Source organism: Eriocheir sinensis, chromosome 66 (assembly GCF_024679095.1).
Source record: "Eriocheir sinensis breed Jianghai 21 chromosome 66, ASM2467909v1, whole genome shotgun sequence".
Lineage (NCBI taxonomy): Eukaryota > Metazoa > Arthropoda > Malacostraca > Decapoda > Varunidae > Eriocheir > Eriocheir sinensis.
Genome location: NC_066574.1, coordinates 2,137,191 through 2,155,560, shown reverse-complemented (window position 1 = coordinate 2,155,560; position 18,370 = coordinate 2,137,191). Strand labels below are relative to the sequence as shown.

The 18,370-nt window shown below is 47.7% G+C and overlaps 3 protein-coding genes across 3 annotated transcripts; all 3 read left to right on the top strand.

Moving 5' to 3' along the window:
- The first annotated feature begins 2,249 nt into the window (after window positions 1–2,249).
- On the top strand, window positions 2,250–4,108 carry LOC126987706 (cuticle protein AMP1A-like). Its single transcript, XM_050844897.1, has 3 exons — window positions 2,250–2,324; window positions 3,159–3,361; window positions 3,773–4,108. The coding sequence occupies exons 1-3, from the start codon at window positions 2,316–2,318 to the stop codon at window positions 3,978–3,980; spliced, it is 420 nt and encodes a 139-aa protein (XP_050700854.1). The 5' UTR covers window positions 2,250–2,315; the 3' UTR covers window positions 3,981–4,108.
- A 9,019-nt stretch (window positions 4,109–13,127) lies between these two features.
- On the top strand, window positions 13,128–15,214 carry LOC126987689 (cuticle protein AMP1A-like). Its single transcript, XM_050844818.1, has 3 exons — window positions 13,128–13,234; window positions 14,209–14,486; window positions 14,848–15,214. Exons 1-3 carry the CDS (start codon window positions 13,226–13,228, stop codon window positions 15,089–15,091), a joined length of 531 nt encoding a protein of 176 aa, XP_050700775.1. The 5' UTR covers window positions 13,128–13,225; the 3' UTR covers window positions 15,092–15,214.
- An 848-nt stretch (window positions 15,215–16,062) lies between these two features.
- LOC126987687 (skin secretory protein xP2-like) lies at window positions 16,063–17,922 on the top strand. Its single transcript, XM_050844816.1, has 3 exons — window positions 16,063–16,212; window positions 17,081–17,349; window positions 17,443–17,922. Exons 1-3 carry the CDS (start codon window positions 16,204–16,206, stop codon window positions 17,801–17,803), a joined length of 639 nt encoding a protein of 212 aa, XP_050700773.1. The 5' UTR covers window positions 16,063–16,203; the 3' UTR covers window positions 17,804–17,922.
- Window positions 17,923–18,370: the final 448 nt, after the last annotated feature.

The window sequence follows — 18,370 nt, the reverse complement described above, 5'->3', positions numbered from 1 at the left end:
GAACACCTTACCCTCCCTTCCTCCCCGAGCTGTGCCAGAGGTCAGGAGCCGCCAAATGGTACGGGCCGAGGAGGAGGAGAAGAAGGAATGGGAGGAGGAGGGCAAGGAGAAGGGCGACCGTTCGTACCTGGTTGGGGTCACGGAGCTAAACAGGTGCGCTGATCCTGTGTCCCTGAGGCTAAGGTGGAGGCTATCTCAGGTCCCTCAGGTTCACACACACATAGGTAGATGTATACAAGCGGTACTAACACTATATATCTACACCCAAAGGCTTAGCTCTTAAATCTTCCCTTGATAGTTTCACACACGGATTTGACACATGTTCTTTACCGACCGAGCTGCCCCTGAAAAGAGTAAAGGCTTCCTCGGGCTTTGCAGAAGTATACAAGCGGTACTAACACTGTATTTATAACCAAAGTCTTCGGTGTTCAGTCTTACATTCCATTACTCTAACTCACTGATTGAGACAAGCCTTGCCCACCGACCAACTTGTCCCTATGGAGTGTAAAAAGGCTTCCTCGGGCTTTGCAGAAGTACACCAGCGGTACTAACACTATATCTATATACACAAAAAAACTTCGTTCTTAAGCCTTCCATTGCAAGACTTTCACACATATGGACTCGACACAAGCCTTGTCCACCGATCGACACGTCCCTATGGAATGTAAAAGGGCTTCCTCGGGCTTTACAGAAGTATACAAGCAGTGCTCACAATATATATACACCCAAAGCCTTCGTTATTAAGTCTTTCCTTGCAAAAGTTTCACACACCGACTCGATACAAGCCTTGTCCACCGATCGACATGTCCCTATGGAATGTAAAAGGGCTTCCTCGGGCTTTACAGAAGTATACAAGCAGTGCTCACAATGTATATACACCCAAAGCCTTCGTTATTAAGTCCTCCCTTGCAAGAGTTTCACACACTGACTCGACACAAGCCTTGTCCACCGATCAACACGTACCTATGGAATGTAAAGGCTTCATCGGGGTTTGCAGAAGGCCCCGAGGTGTTGGAACAAAGGCAGGCAGGAAAAGGACATGAGAAATCGCCCTAGGGAGAGTCAGGGGTGAGAGAGAGGGCCGTGGGTGCCGGTGCGAGGTGAAGGGGCACTGAGGGCTCGGGAAGGGTCGCTCCAATCGCTGGCAAGAGGCTGGGGCTCTGCCAAAACCTCCTTATGGGTGAGAACGGCGGAGGTGGAGGTGGAGGTGAAGGTGGTTTCCTAAGCTCACAATTTAGGTTTACTTTAGCTTTTATAATATTCACCAAATAATAATAAACGCTCTTTGTAAGGGAGAATATGATAGTGGGGTTAGGTAAAGTTTTTCTCGTATGATTCGTGTATAATTCTTGGGCGTCTGTCATGTGTTTTATTTTGTTCCGATGGTTCCTCGCTTGACCGATGCCTGAGTTATGGTTTAGCGGCGTGGAAATGCGTGAAAATAATATATACATGCGTTTTTACTCGCTGTGTTAAGTTCCATTGGCTGATCTCTCGACGTATTAAGCTGAAGAAGAATTTAGGACAGGGCTGAAACATGCAGTCACTCGATAGGTATTTGTGTGATTCTCTAACCCGCTCTTTTCTTTGTGTGTGTGTGTGTGTGTGTGTGTGTGTGTGTGTGTGTGTGTGTGTGTGTGTGTGTGTGCGTGTGTGCGTGCAATAAAGTTGACAATCTAATCACTTTCCGTTGCCTTGAGTCGCTCTCGGAGGAATGTGCATCGCGTTAGTTAAGTTAAAAGAAAGCTGGAAACTATAAACTTGGCCGTGGCTTGGTGATCGCTTTCCCTCCTTCCCTCCCTTCTTCTCTCCCCCCACCCCCCTCCTCCCTCCCAGGCACACACACACACACACACACACACACACACACACACACACACAGTGGACGCTAAGAGCTCCATCCTCAATAAAAGTCGCATTTATCATCGCCCGTTCAGAGGCGAATACCCAACGTCCTCATCATGTCGCTTACCTGTCCTTCCTTACGGCGGCGGCGGCGGTGTCATGGAGGCAAATAAATGATGTCCAGCCTCGTGAACTAAGTCGGTGTTGACTCGGTCCATCGATCCGTGCGGGCAGGGTCAGGCCAGGCGCCCCCTCTCTCACCCGTGGCGGCAAGGACGTGTCAAGGTAATTTAGTGGACAAGCAGGTGGACAGGGCCAGGATGTAGGGCAGGAGTGAAGGGTAGGACGTGCCTGCCAAGGGCGTTCCCTCCCCCCTGTGAGCTATGACGAGGCAGCGCTCCAGGCTCCCGCTATAAAAGATCCGGCCACCGAGGTGTTGGCATCAGTCACTGACCACAGCACTCAGCATCATGCACTTTGTGAGTTGTCACACTCGCCTCACCTGCATTAGTGATACACTGGCGGCGGGAGGAGGCGGCTCAGCGGTCTCCCTCCGACTCGTAAACGATAAAAATCTCGCCACTCCGACACACGATTAATTATTCACACCAGTACAAGGAGCGCTGGATGGAAATTACTCACTTTGTGATAACCGAATGATAACTTTACCTCTTTATGGGCACTCGGAGACTGTTAACGTATTTTCCCTTGATAAACCTATCAGTTACTCGCTTGAAGCCTTGCTAGACGGCGACCTGGACTAATTAGGCGCCGGGAAATTTGTCGAGAGCGCGGTGGTGGCGGCCCTCACAGCCACCCCCCGCCCTCACCACACGCACATCACTCAGTTTTCACAGTCCAACTTGACCCCCCGTGTTATAAGTTCAGTTATAAATATCCTCACTATAGAGGCGTGGTAATACCCTCGCCGAGGACGCTCACAGACGAGGGGAACTAACGAACAGCCAGGCGACTCCCAGCCCGCGCCACTGATTGTCTGCGGTGCTCCCCGACGCCGCCGCTGCGACTGGATTCTTCGAGTTGACACTAGATACATTTTTTTCCACCCCACAAACAGTCCTTCGATTTTCACCGACATCGAGCACATAGGGTTCAGGTTTTAAACTGGATCTTGGAGTCCGTGAAAAGAAACTTCGTGCGATCGTTGCCGTGTATTTTCCTGAACCCTTTGTCTCTTGCGGGGCTCCTAGTGATATCTAGCAACGCACTGCTCTGCTAATCTTGTCTTATTAGAACACAGAGCCGTAAATTTCCACCAAAAGATTTCCCAGCAGCAGAAGTGTCTCCCCCAGGTGATCCTCGCCGCCCTGGCCTCCGTGGCCCTCGCCGCCCCCGGCTCCAGCGAAAGGGAGGCGCCCATCCTGAGAGACGACCGCATCCGGGAGGACGACGGCAGGTACAACTTTGAGGTGGAGACCGGGAACGGCATCTCCATCTCCCAGTCCGGCTCACCGGGGGAGGAAACCGGCGCCATCAACAAGGCCGGCCAGTACTCGTGAGTAACCTCGATGGAGGCTTTACATAGTGATTAATAATACAGTTAGCTTTATTTAATGCCTTAGAGAAGCCTGTTTTGAGGAGCTGTTTCCACAACGCCTTGCTAATCTTTTCATGGTGATTCCTAAAGTTAATTTCATTTAATGCCTGCTGGAAGCCTGTTTGCATGAGCTGTTTGCATCATGAATGCAAACTATATAAATATATAAATATATCGTGATAAACTATATTTTCTCTAAATTATTTGAAATCGGATTTGTTCGATATTGCTTCACATGCAAGTCCGGCAAGAAGTTGTCTGGCGCGTCGTACGTCAGAATCATATTATAGATAATTAGTGAAAATGTTAATGAATTTATAATCAGCCGATAATATTTTTTTTCTGATAATACTGTACTGTTCTCCGCAGCTACACGGCTCCTGACGGCACTCGGGTGGAGATGAAGTTTGTGGCCAACGAGAACGGTTTCCAGCCGGAGTCTTCCCTGCTGCCCGTGGCCCCCGAGTTCCCCCACCCCATCCCGCAGTTCGTGCTGGACCAGATCGCCTTTGCCGCCGAGCAGGACGCCAGACGCGCCCGCGGAGACCTTACCAGCAGCGAGGAGCGATACTTATAGTGGTCTTGCCCCTTGATAATAGGTGACCCCGGCCGACATCGATACTCACTGAGCGTATCCGTCATATTTATTGCAATGTGTGTGTGAGAGATCCTGTGTGCGTCCAATAAAGCATAAACTCCAAGGCACTCCTGTTTTTGATTCACGACTTTATGGCGGTGGCAGCTTGTACGTGTCCGAGAGTGAAGAGGAGAGAAAAAATACAGAAAAAAATATCAAAGCACTTAAATTTCTGACAGTGGAATGTCTTAGAAGGACAAGTCATGGTGGAACTAGACGCTAACAAAGACACACACACACACCCCTCCCCTCTCCTCCACACACACACGTACCCCCCTCCCCCCCTCCTCCACACACACACGCAGATGACGAAAGAACAAAGGCAGACGATAAGAAGCAACAGCTATTGGAGACAAACCATTAGAGGAGAAGAATGTTCATCCCGCCCTTGATGCACTCCTGCCTCGGTCCATATTCCTTTAAACGTCTCGATCGGGCTCCCACTACGACCATTTCCCAAGGCCACAGAGAAGACTAACCGGGTTTTCATGGGTGTTTTTCCCGCTCAAGATAGTGCAGAAATCGTGTAAAACTACCATCTCCCATTCTCCCGAAATTGATCTCTCTTTTTGGCCACTCCTTTGACCTCTATTCTGGAGAAGTAAGTAGCGGGCTTTTTTTTCTTTTTTTTCCTTTACGCCCTTGAACTGTTTCCTTAGCCGTAAAGAAAAAAAATCACCAGTATCACTAAACAGTCCATGGGGATATCAGGAACTTCTGCGGCGAGAGGCTTTTCGAACAGGTGAACTGAGGGGCCGATATGTTTGAGAATACTAACCCCGCTGCGCTCCCTCGCTGCCACACACCCTAACCTTGGCCACTGTGTGTGTGTGTGTGTGTGTGTGTGTGTGTGTGTGTGTGTGTGTGTGTGATGAGAAAATTATGTTATCTTTTGCATATATACATTCTCTTTATCTTTTTATTTCAACTATATAATTATCTGTATCTATCTGTCTATCTATCTATCTATCTATCAAGGGGACACCCACGTAACTCATGGCTGAAGCAAGCTGATCAATCCTTAGAGAGGTTTGGGATGGTAAGGGTGGGGGTGGTGGAGGTGACGGGTGCTTGAAGCAACGCGTCTCCTGGTGTATGCTCCCCGTTAGTTAGTTAATTAGTATCTGTTTATCTAACTATCTATCTATCTGTCTTCCTTTACTTGCGTCACTATTAATTTTGTCATTATTATTGTTATATTTTGTTATTATTATTATTATTTTTTATAACTACTACTACTACTACAACTATTACTACTACTACTACTACTACTACTACTACTACTGTTAGAACTTATATTGCTGGTAGTGCTGTTGTTATTATTGTTGTAGCCTCTATTGCCACGGGATCAAAAGTAGCAGCGCCCAAACAGAAATGGACACAGTCACAGTAGCACGTCGTGAGGCACAGAGCAGTGATCGCCGTGACAGCAGCGGGGGCAGTGTCCGTCACGTCCCCGGGGCAGGCGGTGAGGGCGCGGGGCACACCCTGGCTCGCCGGCTGGCAGTCGCCACTAACTGCTCCGCATAAGGCGTGGTGAGATTTTGTGCCGAGATAAAGTTTTGGGCCAGTGCACCGCGCGTCCCCTGGCGGGTTTTGTTTTGTGGTCTGTTGGGTGTACCGAGTGTGGTGTGTGTGGCCCAGGCCCCCGCCCTCCTGGTCTGGTCCACAGCGGTGCGAAGAGCTCCATGTCCTTCACCTTCTTTTGCTTCTTGTTCTCTCCCTTTTTCTTGTTCTTTTCTTCTTCTTGGTCTTGTTTCTGTTTCTTTTTCAGGTTTTAGTTTCCTTGTTCTTCTCATTCTTGTTCTTCGTCGTCTTCGTCTTCTTGTTTTTCATCTTCTGGTTCTTTTTTCTTGTTCTTCTGTATTAATTTTGTTCTTGTTCATCTTGTTCGTGTTCTTGTTCCTCTTTTTTTATTTTCTGTTGTTCTTAATTTTCTGTTGCTGTTATTGTTTTTGTTGCTCATGTTGCTGTTGTTGTTTATGAGCTCCCTCGCGCGATTACCCCCAATCCCTCTCCCGTCCTCGCGTGACTCCGGACATTGGGGGGAGAATGGAGGGAGGAAGGGAGGGGCGTAGGGATGCTAATGGGGGAGGTTGCTTCTTGTACATACCCCCTACCGCTCCCCATCACCCCCCCCTTAGATCTCTTCCCCCCTTTCACTCTCTTACCTGCCCCCTTCCCCTTCCTCTCCTCAAACCCTCCCCCCCCCTCACACACACACACACACTACAAACAGGTTCCATTTCTTTGACAGGAGTGTTGGAGGCTTTCGAGAGAAGACTGGATTCGTCTCACGCACCTTCCACTTAAGTCAAGGATAGAGGAAAAATCGCATTGGTGCCTCCTTCCTTTGGGACTTCGGGTTAGAGGAGACGCGAGAACCTTTAGAATTGAGTTGTATTATGTTTTTTTACTATAATTTATTTATTTATTTTAGTTTAGGGTCTTGGTGGTGATGGTGGTGGTGGTAAATTTTGGATGTTTTTATTCGGTGTTGATTTTTATTTATTTATTTTTATTGTGGATTTTTTGCTTTTTATAGATTTTTCCGCCTTTTTTTTTTTCCTTTCGTTTGTGGTTTTACGTAGGTTGTTGTTGTTGTTGTTGTTGTTGTTGTTGTCGGTGGAAACGGATGTAGTAGATTTTTTTCTTTTATTTTTTTTACTGTAGTAGTAGTAGTAGTAGTTGTAGTAGTAGTAGTAGTAGTAGTAGCAGTAGTAGTAGTAGTAGTAATAGTAGTAGTAGTAGTAGTAGCAGTAGTAGTAGTAGTAGTAATAGTAATAGTAGTAGTAGTAGTAGTAGTAGTAGTAGTAACTATAGTAGTAATAGCAGGAACAGCACTTTCAATATTACTATTCATATTATCCTCCTCCTCCGCCTCCTTCCTCCTTTTCCTTTTCCTTCCTCTCCTTCTCCTCCTCCTCCTCGTCTCCATCTCCATCTCCGCCATAACCACAAGCTGTACCTCCATGGCAGCTTCCAACTTCCTCCTCCTCCTCCTCCTCCTCCCCCTCCTCCTCCCCCACCATTCCTATCCACTCCAGTGTGTCTATCGCATAAGGAGTCGCTCTGGAGGGGTCTCGCCCAAACGATCACAGCCGCAATATTTCAAAAGTGGCAGAACGTCGATTCATGGGGCACTGGACACTCACACTATTTAGACTTGTCCCCCCCCCCCCTCCCCCCCGCAGTGCAGTTCCCTCCCCGTCCTCCGTCCTCCGCCTCTGTCCGTCCGTACCATTCTCTCGTCTGCGTATTTCCCTTCTCTGTGCGGGTATGTGGCGCCCTCGAGTATACCTCAGTTCGGAGCCACAAAGGAGGAGGAGGTACGGGGAAAGCCTTGTTGTCGCCGGATGGGAAAGATGTAAGGAGGTAGTCTGAAGGCTTTATGGCAGGTCGTCTTTCATGGGTTCGAAGTTGAGTTCTTGTGTGTGGGTGCTTTGTAGGCGGCGTGTGTGTGGGGGGAGGGGGATGGTGGTTGTGTGGAGGGGGGGGTGGAGGTTGTGTGTGTGTGTGTGTGTGTGTGTGTGTGTGTGTGTGTGTGTGTGTGTGTGTGTGTGTGTGTGTTCTTGTTCTTCTCGTTCTTATTCTTCTTGTTCTTCGCCTTCTTTTTCTTGTTCTTCTTCTTGTTCTTTTAGTTCTCGTACTTCTCGTTCTTATTCTTCTCGTCCTTGTTTTTGTCCTTGTAATAGAGATGGTATGTACAGGTTAGTAAGCATACCGCAACATCTATTCCCTTAGACCAGTTCTTTAGCCGGCGCTGGGGAATGTAGGAGTCATGGTGTTGGTGTTCTTCATATACCCAAAACAACCCACTAAGACCTAACTACCATCTCGTTACTGGACCAGAGACTAACCCTGACATCCATCCCTTGACCCAGATACTCCGTCCTCTATAGCAAGCTAGGTCGTGTAGGAAGCATAAAGAAAGATGGAGTTTAGGTGAATATCAGTTGATGGTAAGACAGCTTCATGTAGTGACCGCTTGCTGGGTCCTTCCCCTGAGCAGTAAAAAGTCCACCCCAACATCCATTTCCATACACCCGATACCCCGTCCTCTATAGCCGGCTAGGTTGTGTAGGAAGCATAAAGAAAGATGGAGTTTAGGTGAATATCAGTTGATTGTAAGACAGCTTCATGTAGTCCGCTTGCTGGGTCCTTCGCTTGGGTAGTAAAACGTACACCACTACATCTATATCCACACACCCGATACTCCTTCCTCTGTAGCCGGCTAGGTTGTGTAGGAAGCATAAAGAAAGATGGAGTTTAGGTGAATATCAGTTGATTGTAAGACAGCTTCATGTAGTCCGCTTGCTGGGTCCTTCGCTTGGGTAGTAAAACGTACACCACAACATCTATATTCACACACCCGATACTCCTTCCTCTGTAGCCAGTTGGTGCGAGTCGGAGGCAAAAAGAAAGACTTCGTTTAGGTGAAAATCATTTGACGTCGGGACAGCTTCATGTGGCGTCCGATTGCTGGGTCCTTCGCTTGGCTCGTAAAAAATCCACCGAGCATCCATTCCCATACACCCGATACCCCGTCCTCTATAGCCGGCTGGGTTGTGTAGGAGGCAAAAAAGAAAGACTTCGTTTAGGTGAAAATTATTTGACGTCGGGACAGCTTTATGTGGCGTCCGCTTGCTGGGTTCCTTCGCCTGGGTCGTAAAAAGTCCAAGTCCACCTGACAGAATGAGACAGTCAGGAGCAAGGTGGGGTAAGGCAGGGCAGAGCAGGTCCCGGGGCTGTATACGTGTACCCAGAGCAATGCCTTGAGGGTGCAGTGAGGTTTGTAAGAGCAGGGAAACATTAGCGGTTGACTTCTGGCTGTTCTTTGTCTCATTGTTACTTTGTCTTCGCCTTCGCCTCATTGTTTTTCTCTTTTATTCTACTCTTTTTTTCCTTTTTATTCTCTTTAGTTTGTTTTGCTATTTTTATTGTCTTCTATCTCCTCTTTTGTTCTCCTTCTCCTCCTCCTCCTCCTCCAATATTTTTTTTCTCCTCATTCTACTCTTATTTTATTTCCTTCTTATTCTTTTTATCTTATGTTGCTGCTATATTTACTGTCTATCTTTTCTTCTCTTTCTTCCTCCTCCTTCTCTTCTTCTTCCTCCTCCTTCTCCTTCTCCTCCTTTTATCCCTACTAATACTGCTTCTGCGACCTCTACTACTACTACTACTACTACTACTACTACTACTACTACTACTTGGTTGTTCATCTGTGTTTTTTCATGGGAAGCGTCGCATGGTGGACCATCTATTTGTTTTTGTAATCTGTTTTCTCCTTAGCACGTCTGTCTTACCAAAGAAAGAGAGAACAATGTAGTTAAGAAGGTGAAAATGATTTAACGTTGAGTCTCCCCTGAAAACGAGTGAAAACTTTGCCCGTCTTAGTCTATGCACCGGGAGCGCCACAGTTGGTTCAAGATTCACGCCTTGCTGGTACTATTCCTTCCTTGCTCGATACAGCACTTAAAGAATCAACAGACGCACCAACCATGAACTAGCTACATGTCGTATTAAGTAAGGCCCAAATTAAACACAACTCAGGCGATCCGAGATTCGTAAAGCCGATAAATCCCTTTGCAGCAAGCGAATCCCTCACTCACTGCCTTTTGCGAACTTAAGCGTTGTGAAAAGCAACGTAATGGAAGGAAGGACACAGATCACCTAATATTTCCTTCAGAGTTATTCTTAAACGTATCTTGTTCCCACCACGACTGTTTTCTAAGGCCACAGAAAAGATTAACTGGGTTTTCTTGGGTGGTTTTCCCGTTGAAGGTGCTGAGACCAGGCAAAACTGTCACCAACATCACAAAAACCCATGAAAATCCCTGCAACGTCTGCGTACGAGAGGCTTTTCAAACGAGCAAACAAAGGCACAGGGATGTTTAAGACTACGAGCTAAGCAAACCAACGTCAGTTAATCTACGGGGATTGGAGATTCATTTCACATTATCTCTTGTACGTTAAGGAGACGGCAAATGGACAGCGTGAATTATCTTTGAGATGATTTTGCCAACCTGTTTAAGGCATATATTATTATCGCTTATCCTGGCGAGAAAATTGAAACCCAGAATTCTATTGCATACGGCATTGGAGTGTGTGTGTGTGTGTGTGTGTGTGTGAGAGAGAGAGAGAGAGAGAGAGAGAGAGAGAGAGAGAGAGAGAGAGAGAGAGAGAGAGAGAGAGAGAGAGAGAGAGAGATTCTATTATGAAATCTAACCCTACATCATATCTCACTTCCCTGCTGTCTGTGTCTGTCTAAAAAGTGCTAAGGGGTCGGTGAGGGGGACGCATTGGTGGTGCTGGTGCTGCTGGTAATCCTGGTGGCGAGGTCAAAACCCCAGCACACACATACACACACACACGCACACAAGGTTAGTCTGGGGCAGGCAAATAGTGGTGAGCTGAAAGAGGTGACCAGACCAGCTGTACTGTAACTCACCGGTCTCTCTCTCTCTCTCTCTCTCTCTCTCTCTCTCTCTCTCTCTCTCTCTCTCTCTCTCTCTCTCTCTCTCTCTCTCTCTCTCTCTCTCTCTCTCTCTCTCTCTCTCTCTCTCTCTCTCTCTCTCTCTCTCTCTCTCTCTCTCTCTCTCTCTCTCTCTCTCTCTCTCTCTCTCTCTCTCTCTCTCTCTCTCTCTCTCTCTCTCTCTCTCTCTCTCTCTCTCTCTCTCTCTCTCTCTCTCTCTCTCTCTCTCTCTCTCTCTCTCTCTCTCTCTCTCTCTCTCTCTCTCTCTCTCTCTCTCTCTCTCTCTCTCTCTCTCTCTCTCTCTCTCTCTCTCTCTCTCTCTCTCTCTCTCTCTCCTCTCTCTCTCTCTCTCTCTCTCTCTCTCTCTCTCTCTCTCTCTCTCCTGTGTGTGTGTGTGTGTGTGTGTGTGTGTGTGTGTGTGTGTATGTGAAACCCAACACCACGCTGCTCTCCTGTGTGTTAGACTGATGACTGCGTGGCCTTTGTGGGCAGCTCAGTAATCGAACGAGTTTCTTGGGTGTCAGTATCGATGCGTCTTAGTATATCAGGAGTCTTATTTTACTGTGGTAGCTACACATGTAATTATATATATATGTATGTATGTATGTATATATAATTACACCTAATAAACTCGTTCGATACTGAACTGCTCACAACAGCATTCATCAATCACCGCTTCATTGGCAAAGAGGAAACCCCCGACGAGGACATCAGCGAGAAATGGGCCAGGGAGCGTCAACACGAGGGAAGGGAAGGGAAGGGAAGGGAAGGGAGGGAAGTAGACAATGAGAACGTGAATGGCCGAGGACAGCGAGGGTCACAAATCGAAGAAACGAAGAAAGGGAAGGAGAAGGGAGGTACAGTAGTGAAAGAAGGGAAGCAAGAAAAGAATGAAAGAAAGAAGGAAAGACAAAAGAAAGAAAAGGGAAGAAAGACAAAAAAGGGAAGAAAACACAGAGACGAAGGAAGGAAAGTAGAAAGCGAGGCCAGAGAGAGGGAAAAAGAGGTGCTTTACTGAACTGACCTTAGAAAAAACATGAGACAGATTATATCAGTGCCTATGTCTATATCGAAGCACTTCTGTATTGTATGTTCCTATTCTCTACTTCTTCTCAAGATGTGATGCACGAAAGCGCTTGGATTTACTCATATTTCATTGCTTTCTATGGAGAGGCGGTGGCCGAGTGGTCAGCGTGCGGGCGTGGTGAGCTTGTGGACCCAAGTTCGAGTCCCACTTAAACACGCTGATTTTTCAAGGCATGGCCGAGTGGCGGAAGATTACACACTTGCTGTCCAGATCTGCAGCCAACCCTTACTTCAGCGACTTTGTTCAAGAGGAGCACCGGAGGACAGCAAGGACCAAGCAAGACTCATACATCACGGCAGCCACTATAAATATAATTCACCTGCGCCATTAACGGGCTGGGACTGCTGTTTAAATGATTGAAATTGCATTCGTGGGTTCAGATTTCTCTCTCTCTCTCTCTCTCTCTCTCTCTCTCTCTCTCTCTCTCTCTCTCTCTCTCTCTCCCGACAAGGGTGTGAGGGAGAAGGGGTGAAGGGCGTGATTCAGCGTCTGCACCACCGCCACCATCACCACCACCACAGGAAGGAGGGCTTGGCCGGACCAGTTAGCGGCGAAAGGGTCACTCAAGTATTTCCGAGCGCTAATAGGAAACTAAAGAAGTGTTCGTGGGTTGCATCATCATCCCGTTAATGGTCTAGTGCCTGGGTTGGGTTGGGTCACATTCTACACGTCCTCATCTTCCTCCTCCTCCTCCTCTTCCTCTCCTTCTTCTCTTTCATTCTATCTTTATTCCTTTCTTTCTGTCCTTCATTAATTTTTTATCCTTTCTTTGTACTGGATGTCTTCTTTTCCTCCTCCTCCTCCTCCTCCTCCTCCTCCTCCTCCTCCTCTTAATCCTCTTCTTTCTCTCTCTTCTCTCTCATTCTATCTATATTCCTTTCTTTCTGGTCTTCATTATTTTTTTATCCTTTCTTTGTACTGGATGTCTTCTTTTCCTCCTCCTCCTCCTCCTCCTCCTTCTTTTTTTCTTCTTCTTGTACTGTTTCTTCGATTATATATTTTTTTTTGTTGCATTCGAGTTTATTAAAAGTTAGTCAAAGATTACTTGATAAATATTTTTCATAGTTTATTGATATTATTGTAAATTATGAATACAGTACTAGTAGTAATAGTAGCAGTAGTAGTAGCAGTAGTAGTAGTAGTAGTAGTAGTAGTAGTAATGATAAGAAGAAGAACAGGAACAAGAACAAGAACAAGAAGAATAGACGAATAGTTTTTAACAGTAATAACACCACCAGCACCACCACCACCACCATTACGTACACCAAAAGAAAACTAACACTAAATATCATTAACACCAAGAACCTCATTAATGCAAAGAAGAGCAAAGAAAGAGAGAAAAGGGGGCCGATCAATTTCGCAAGCACAGTCAATGAGTTGGAGAAGAAGGACGAGGAGCTGAAGTCGGAGGAGGAGGAGGAGGAGGAGGAGGAGGAGGAGGTAGGGAAAGAAAGAGAAGGAGAAAGGAGACGGGTGGAGGGCAGGAGGGGACGAAGGCCGAGCAGAGTCACACACAAGGGCATCAGTCAACACCAAGTGGCCGTCACGACTATAAAAGAGGCCGAGAGAAGCCTTAGAGCCACCAATCCCTCCTTGCACAGGACCACGATCACCCCAGCAGACATGAAGACCGTACGTGTTAAAAGACTCCCTTCCCCTCCGCCGCCGCCATAGTCACTCCTGCTGGTGGTGGTGGTGATGGTGGTGGTGGTGATCTCAGTGGCGGCTTGTGGTGGCTTGTGGTGGTGTATAGTTCGTGTTTTGATATAGTGTTATTCTATGTTTTTTTTATCAGTGGAAATTTTACCAAGGCTTATTTTTTTCATTTATCTTTGAAGTGCATCGGATTTTTTTTGCCGTAGAGATTAAATCATTTTCACTTATTATATATTCAAATTGGTGTGTTTGTGTGTGTGTGTGTGTGTGTGTGTGTGTGTGTGTGTGTGTGTGTGTGTGTGTGTTATTAATCTAAATGTCGTATTGAGAATGTGTCCTAGTTTCAAATGTACAATCCATCCCGTCAGCAGTAACAAGAGGATGGGTAGGATCACAGTCTCGGGTAGGATCACAGTGCAGGATTACTTACTTCTTAGGCTGTGGGTCGGATTCCTCTACGTCCACTTTATTATTTTTTGTGTTTTACATTTGAGTCACTGAGACCGACTTGAATTATACTGTTTTTTTAATGTTTTTTTTTTCTTTGTTTTGTCGGTCAGTCTATTTACCTGTCTCTCAGTCGGTCAGGGTCTGTCTACCTGTTGTAAATGTATATATTAGTGTGTCCTGTCTGTCTGTCTGTCTGTCTGTCTGTCTCTCTGCATGTATATATGTATGTGTGTGTGTGTGTGTGTGTGTGTGTGTGTATCTCTCTCTCTCTCTCTCTCTCTCTCTCTCTCTCTCTCTCTCTCTCTCTCTCTCTCTCTCTCTCTCTCTCTCTCTCTCTCTCTCTCTCTCTCTCTCTCTCTCTCTCTCTCTCATACAGTAATCATTATAACAAGGATGTATCGCGTACCTTAAAGTCACGTTAGGTATACTTATAACTGATACAGCATTCAACACGATATTCTTAGAATCTAAAGTGTTAATCCGTTACTGAACTTTCCCAGGTCATTTTCGCTGCCCTGGCCGCCCTGGCCGTCGCCGCCCCCCCTCAGTACGGCCCGCCAGAGCCATCCCCTCAGTCCTCCTACAGCCTTCCTGCCGCCTCCACCAGGGACTCCTCCTTTAAAATAGTCGAAGTCGTGCCCATCCTGAGGGACGAACGTGTCCACGAGGAGGACGGCCGCTACACCCTGGACGTGGAGACCGGCAACGGCATCATTCTGTCTCAGTCTGGCTCCCCCGACGGTCCCGATGGCTCCGTGGTCAAGTCTGGACACTACTCGTGAGTATTAGTGACACGACACTCAGTGACGGACATATTCCTAAACGTTTCGGCGCCTAAGGACACATATTAAACAAAGCTTTAGTAGGAGTTTTGAGCATTTCCAGGGGTAATGTTATGAGCCAGGTGGTAGTTTGACGTTACTTCTGTACCATAAGCCTAAAATAATCACTTATTACAGAGCGAATGAACTTCCTTTCGGCCTTTGGTGTTAGTTGACGTGAGGGGCGGAGGTGTCTAAGAATACCGACCTCAATGCTATTACGCTCTATCGCTTATCATTGCATTAAAAGACTGCCACGAAGTACTGCAGCCCACGCCAGTATTGCTTGATCACGAAATGTCTTTCACTATATTTCAGCTACACGGCCCCTGACGGTACTCTGGTGGAAATGAAATTTGTAGCCGACGAGAACGGTTTCCAGCCCGAGTCGGACGTGCTGCCCGTGGCCCCCGAGTTCCCGCACCCCATCCCCGACTTCGTGCTGGAGCAGATCGCCTTCGCCGCCGAGGAGGACGCCGCCGCGGCCCGCGCCGCGGCCTCTGAGACAAAGGGATACAAGTCAGCCCCCCCGCCCCCCGTCACCTACGGCGGCCCTCAGTAAGGAATATGGCGGCAGGATACTGATGATGGGCACTACCTACTGTAATTACTAATTTATTTTATTACCAGATATGTTATATTTAATGTACAAGAGTAACTGTGAATAAATCATTGCATCACCCACTGTTGTAAATATATTTTCCCTCTTCCTATGCAAGACTGGCGGGAAAAGAGCCTCATGTGAAGTAACTGGTATGTAGACGACGAAAAGGCTCGTGATGCAAAGGAAGCCAATCAATCGCCTTGTATTGAGTCTCCAAATCCCGCGTATATGAGAACCTATTCTGCGCCCCGGTAAATGTTTGCAGTGTGATGTTATTGTCCATCATCCATGAACGTTTCGTAGGTTTCCCTTCAACGAGAGACAATTATTTTGGACTGTGCTGCGTTATACAATATAGTTGAGCCATCCTATGTAGCTACTTGAACAGAGCACATGATTGCGAAGCGGGAAGTTACTCACCACCGAGACAACCAAACACGATTAACAACGAGATCAGAAAGGGAAGCAGGCAATCAAATTCTAGTGGCGACAGTCAATGAATCAAGACTTTCACTTTCCGTACCGAAAACCTCATCAACGGGGCACACCTGTCAAGCCTTTCCCTCTACACAAGACGTCCACAGGCAACGGCCACGAGGAGCAGGATCTTTTTTCCGATACTGTATGTGGACGGCAGAGCAAGATGTTGAAATAAGAGGTAATTGCTCACGGTATGAAAAGAATAATATAGACAAATGCCCGCGCGGTGAGGGGAACATATTTGCATGTGAAGAGCGATCCGGCAGGACGTGTCATGAGAACCAAGTTATTACACTGCTTTGTAGAAAGTGAAAGAAGGTGCCAGATTTTTTGTTATGAAACCTAACATTATTATTCGTCCTAATGTTCTTTGAGTGTCAGGGGCAGGAATCACCCCTCTGTCCTTCCCCGCGGAGTCGTCTAAACCGGTGCTCGGCGGGACAAGGATGTCTGAGGGCGGAACAAATCCTAAAGCACGGGCCAAGAGAGCACCTGTGATAACGAGGGGCGTTGTGCCTTTCACCTGTGTATATATACCGAGTCCACTGCTGCAGAAACACAAGCGCAGTGCCAACCAACTCAGTGCCAAGATGAAGTGTGTGAGTAGAAACAGCTTCAAGGAGAGGAAGCAGCTCATTCAGTGTTGAGGGAGGCAACGCAGAGGATGTTTTAATCTTCAAAGGGAATCATTAGTCAGAATTCAGTCGCTACCGAGATTGTGCAACTGAGAAGGCTTTTGCGACTCAGCGATGCCCCAGCAGGGTGGCAGAGGGCAGGCGAGGAGTGGGAAGGTAGATGACGAGTGTTGTTAATTTGCTGGAGATGTTGTGATGCTCTGCTTCAGTAACGGGAGGCTGTTCTAGCGAAGAGAGAGTTAGGTGCCTTCAATTCATAAGGTCGTTACAGTTTTGCTTCTGTATGTGTTTTCCTGAAGGTAACTTAGGTTTGAGGCAGCACCCATGGATGGGATATATTATAGGCATTTACGGTTCAGGGTGAGGACAGGGAATATAAGACCCAGAATGAGGAACCAAGGTTGTTTCCGTCAGGTGAGACACTGATCGTTAGCTGAAGTTTGCTACAGTTGTCATGATTTCTCATTAGCTGAGTATACTCGTGTTAACATTCAAATCTGTCAAATCTGTTGATTTTTTTCGCTGTCTGACAAAATAGGCGAAGTGCAGGGAATAGGCTCATGACGAGGATGATGATGAGACATAAAAACACAAACTAATGTTTTCCTGTCTATTATCTGTATAACTATGTTACCTCCGGTGCGCATTATGTCGAATGTCACTGTTAGCCATGAATCGTGTACTGGAAAGAACCAACAACGTGATACAATTCCACTTGCTTACCCGCCAGACGGGTGGCGGTGAATGCTCGGGTTATGTCCCCGACTTTCCCGAAGCATGTGTTCTTGTCCTCTTTGTTTTTCTTGGGGTGAGTGTTGTCTTTACTCTGCAGGTGATCCTCGCCGCCGTGGTTGCCTTGGCTGTGGCCGCTCCCAACCACCTCCCTCCGGCTCCTGCTGGCGGGTACGGGCAGGGGACACCCGCGCCCGGGTACGGGCAGGAGACACCCGCGCCCGTGGTTAAAATCCTGAAGGACGATCGCTCGCAGACCCCGGACGGCACCTTCACCCTGGGCGTGGAGGCGGAGAACGGCATCGTGCTGACCCAGTCCGGGTCCCCGACAGGCCCTGAGGGAGCTGTCGTTTCGTCTGGACAGTTCTCGTAAGACTCTCCTCCGTCCTGTCGGCATGACCATACATTATATCAGTATATGTTTTCTAGGAATAATCATTATACCTGTTTCTCGCTCCGCAGATACACTGCCCCTGACGGTACGCCAGTTGAGGTTAAATATGTAGCTGACGAGAACGGTTTCCAGCCAGAGTCTGCCCTGTTGCCCGTGGCCCCCGAGTTCCCCCACCCTATCCCCCAGTTCGTCCTGGACCAGATCGCCAAGGCCGCCGAGGAGGACGCCGCCGCTGCGGCACAGGGCGGCTCTGATGCCCCGGCCCCTGCTCCTGCTCCTGCTTATGGCACCCCGGCCCCTGCTCCTGCTCCTGCTCCTGCTTATGGCACCCCGGCCCCTGCTCCTGCTCCTGCTCCTGCTCCTGCTTTTGGCGCCCCGGCCCCTGCTCCTGCTTTTGGCGCCCCGGCCCCTAATCCAACCTATGGCTAGAGCTTCTAGTAGCAGCTTAGTCGCGCTCGCCCCACTCATGTATCACACTCCATGCTACTCATCGACCCAGTATTGTAACTTAGTTATTAAAAATATCAATCAACAAAACTGATAGTGTTCGTGGAGCTCTTTTCATCCTGCCTAAAACGCAGTCCTGAATTAGTAAAGAGAGGTGAAAATCCAAGGTTTGTCAACAGGTCCGCATCATTGAGGACCGGGGATGGCAATGCTACACCTAATATCCTTTACTAACACAGATGAAGTCTTACGTAGGACCCCAAACCCCACATAATCCCTCTCCCTATCCCACACAACCCCAGACCAGCCCCATATAACCCTTCCCAAGGACGACTATTGAAGATTAGGGGGCCATATTCCCAAACATTTCGGCGCCCCAGCACACATATTTCTCACGGGCCGGGACATTGAGGCCCAGGCTGGACACGTTGCCGCTCTTCCTACAGAGGGAACAGATATGGGCCACAGAAGACAAGTTGCCAACGAAAATGAATCCAGTTTAGTTCCAAAGGTGTTCTAGAGGTATACAATTTCTGGGGTCGTTTGCAT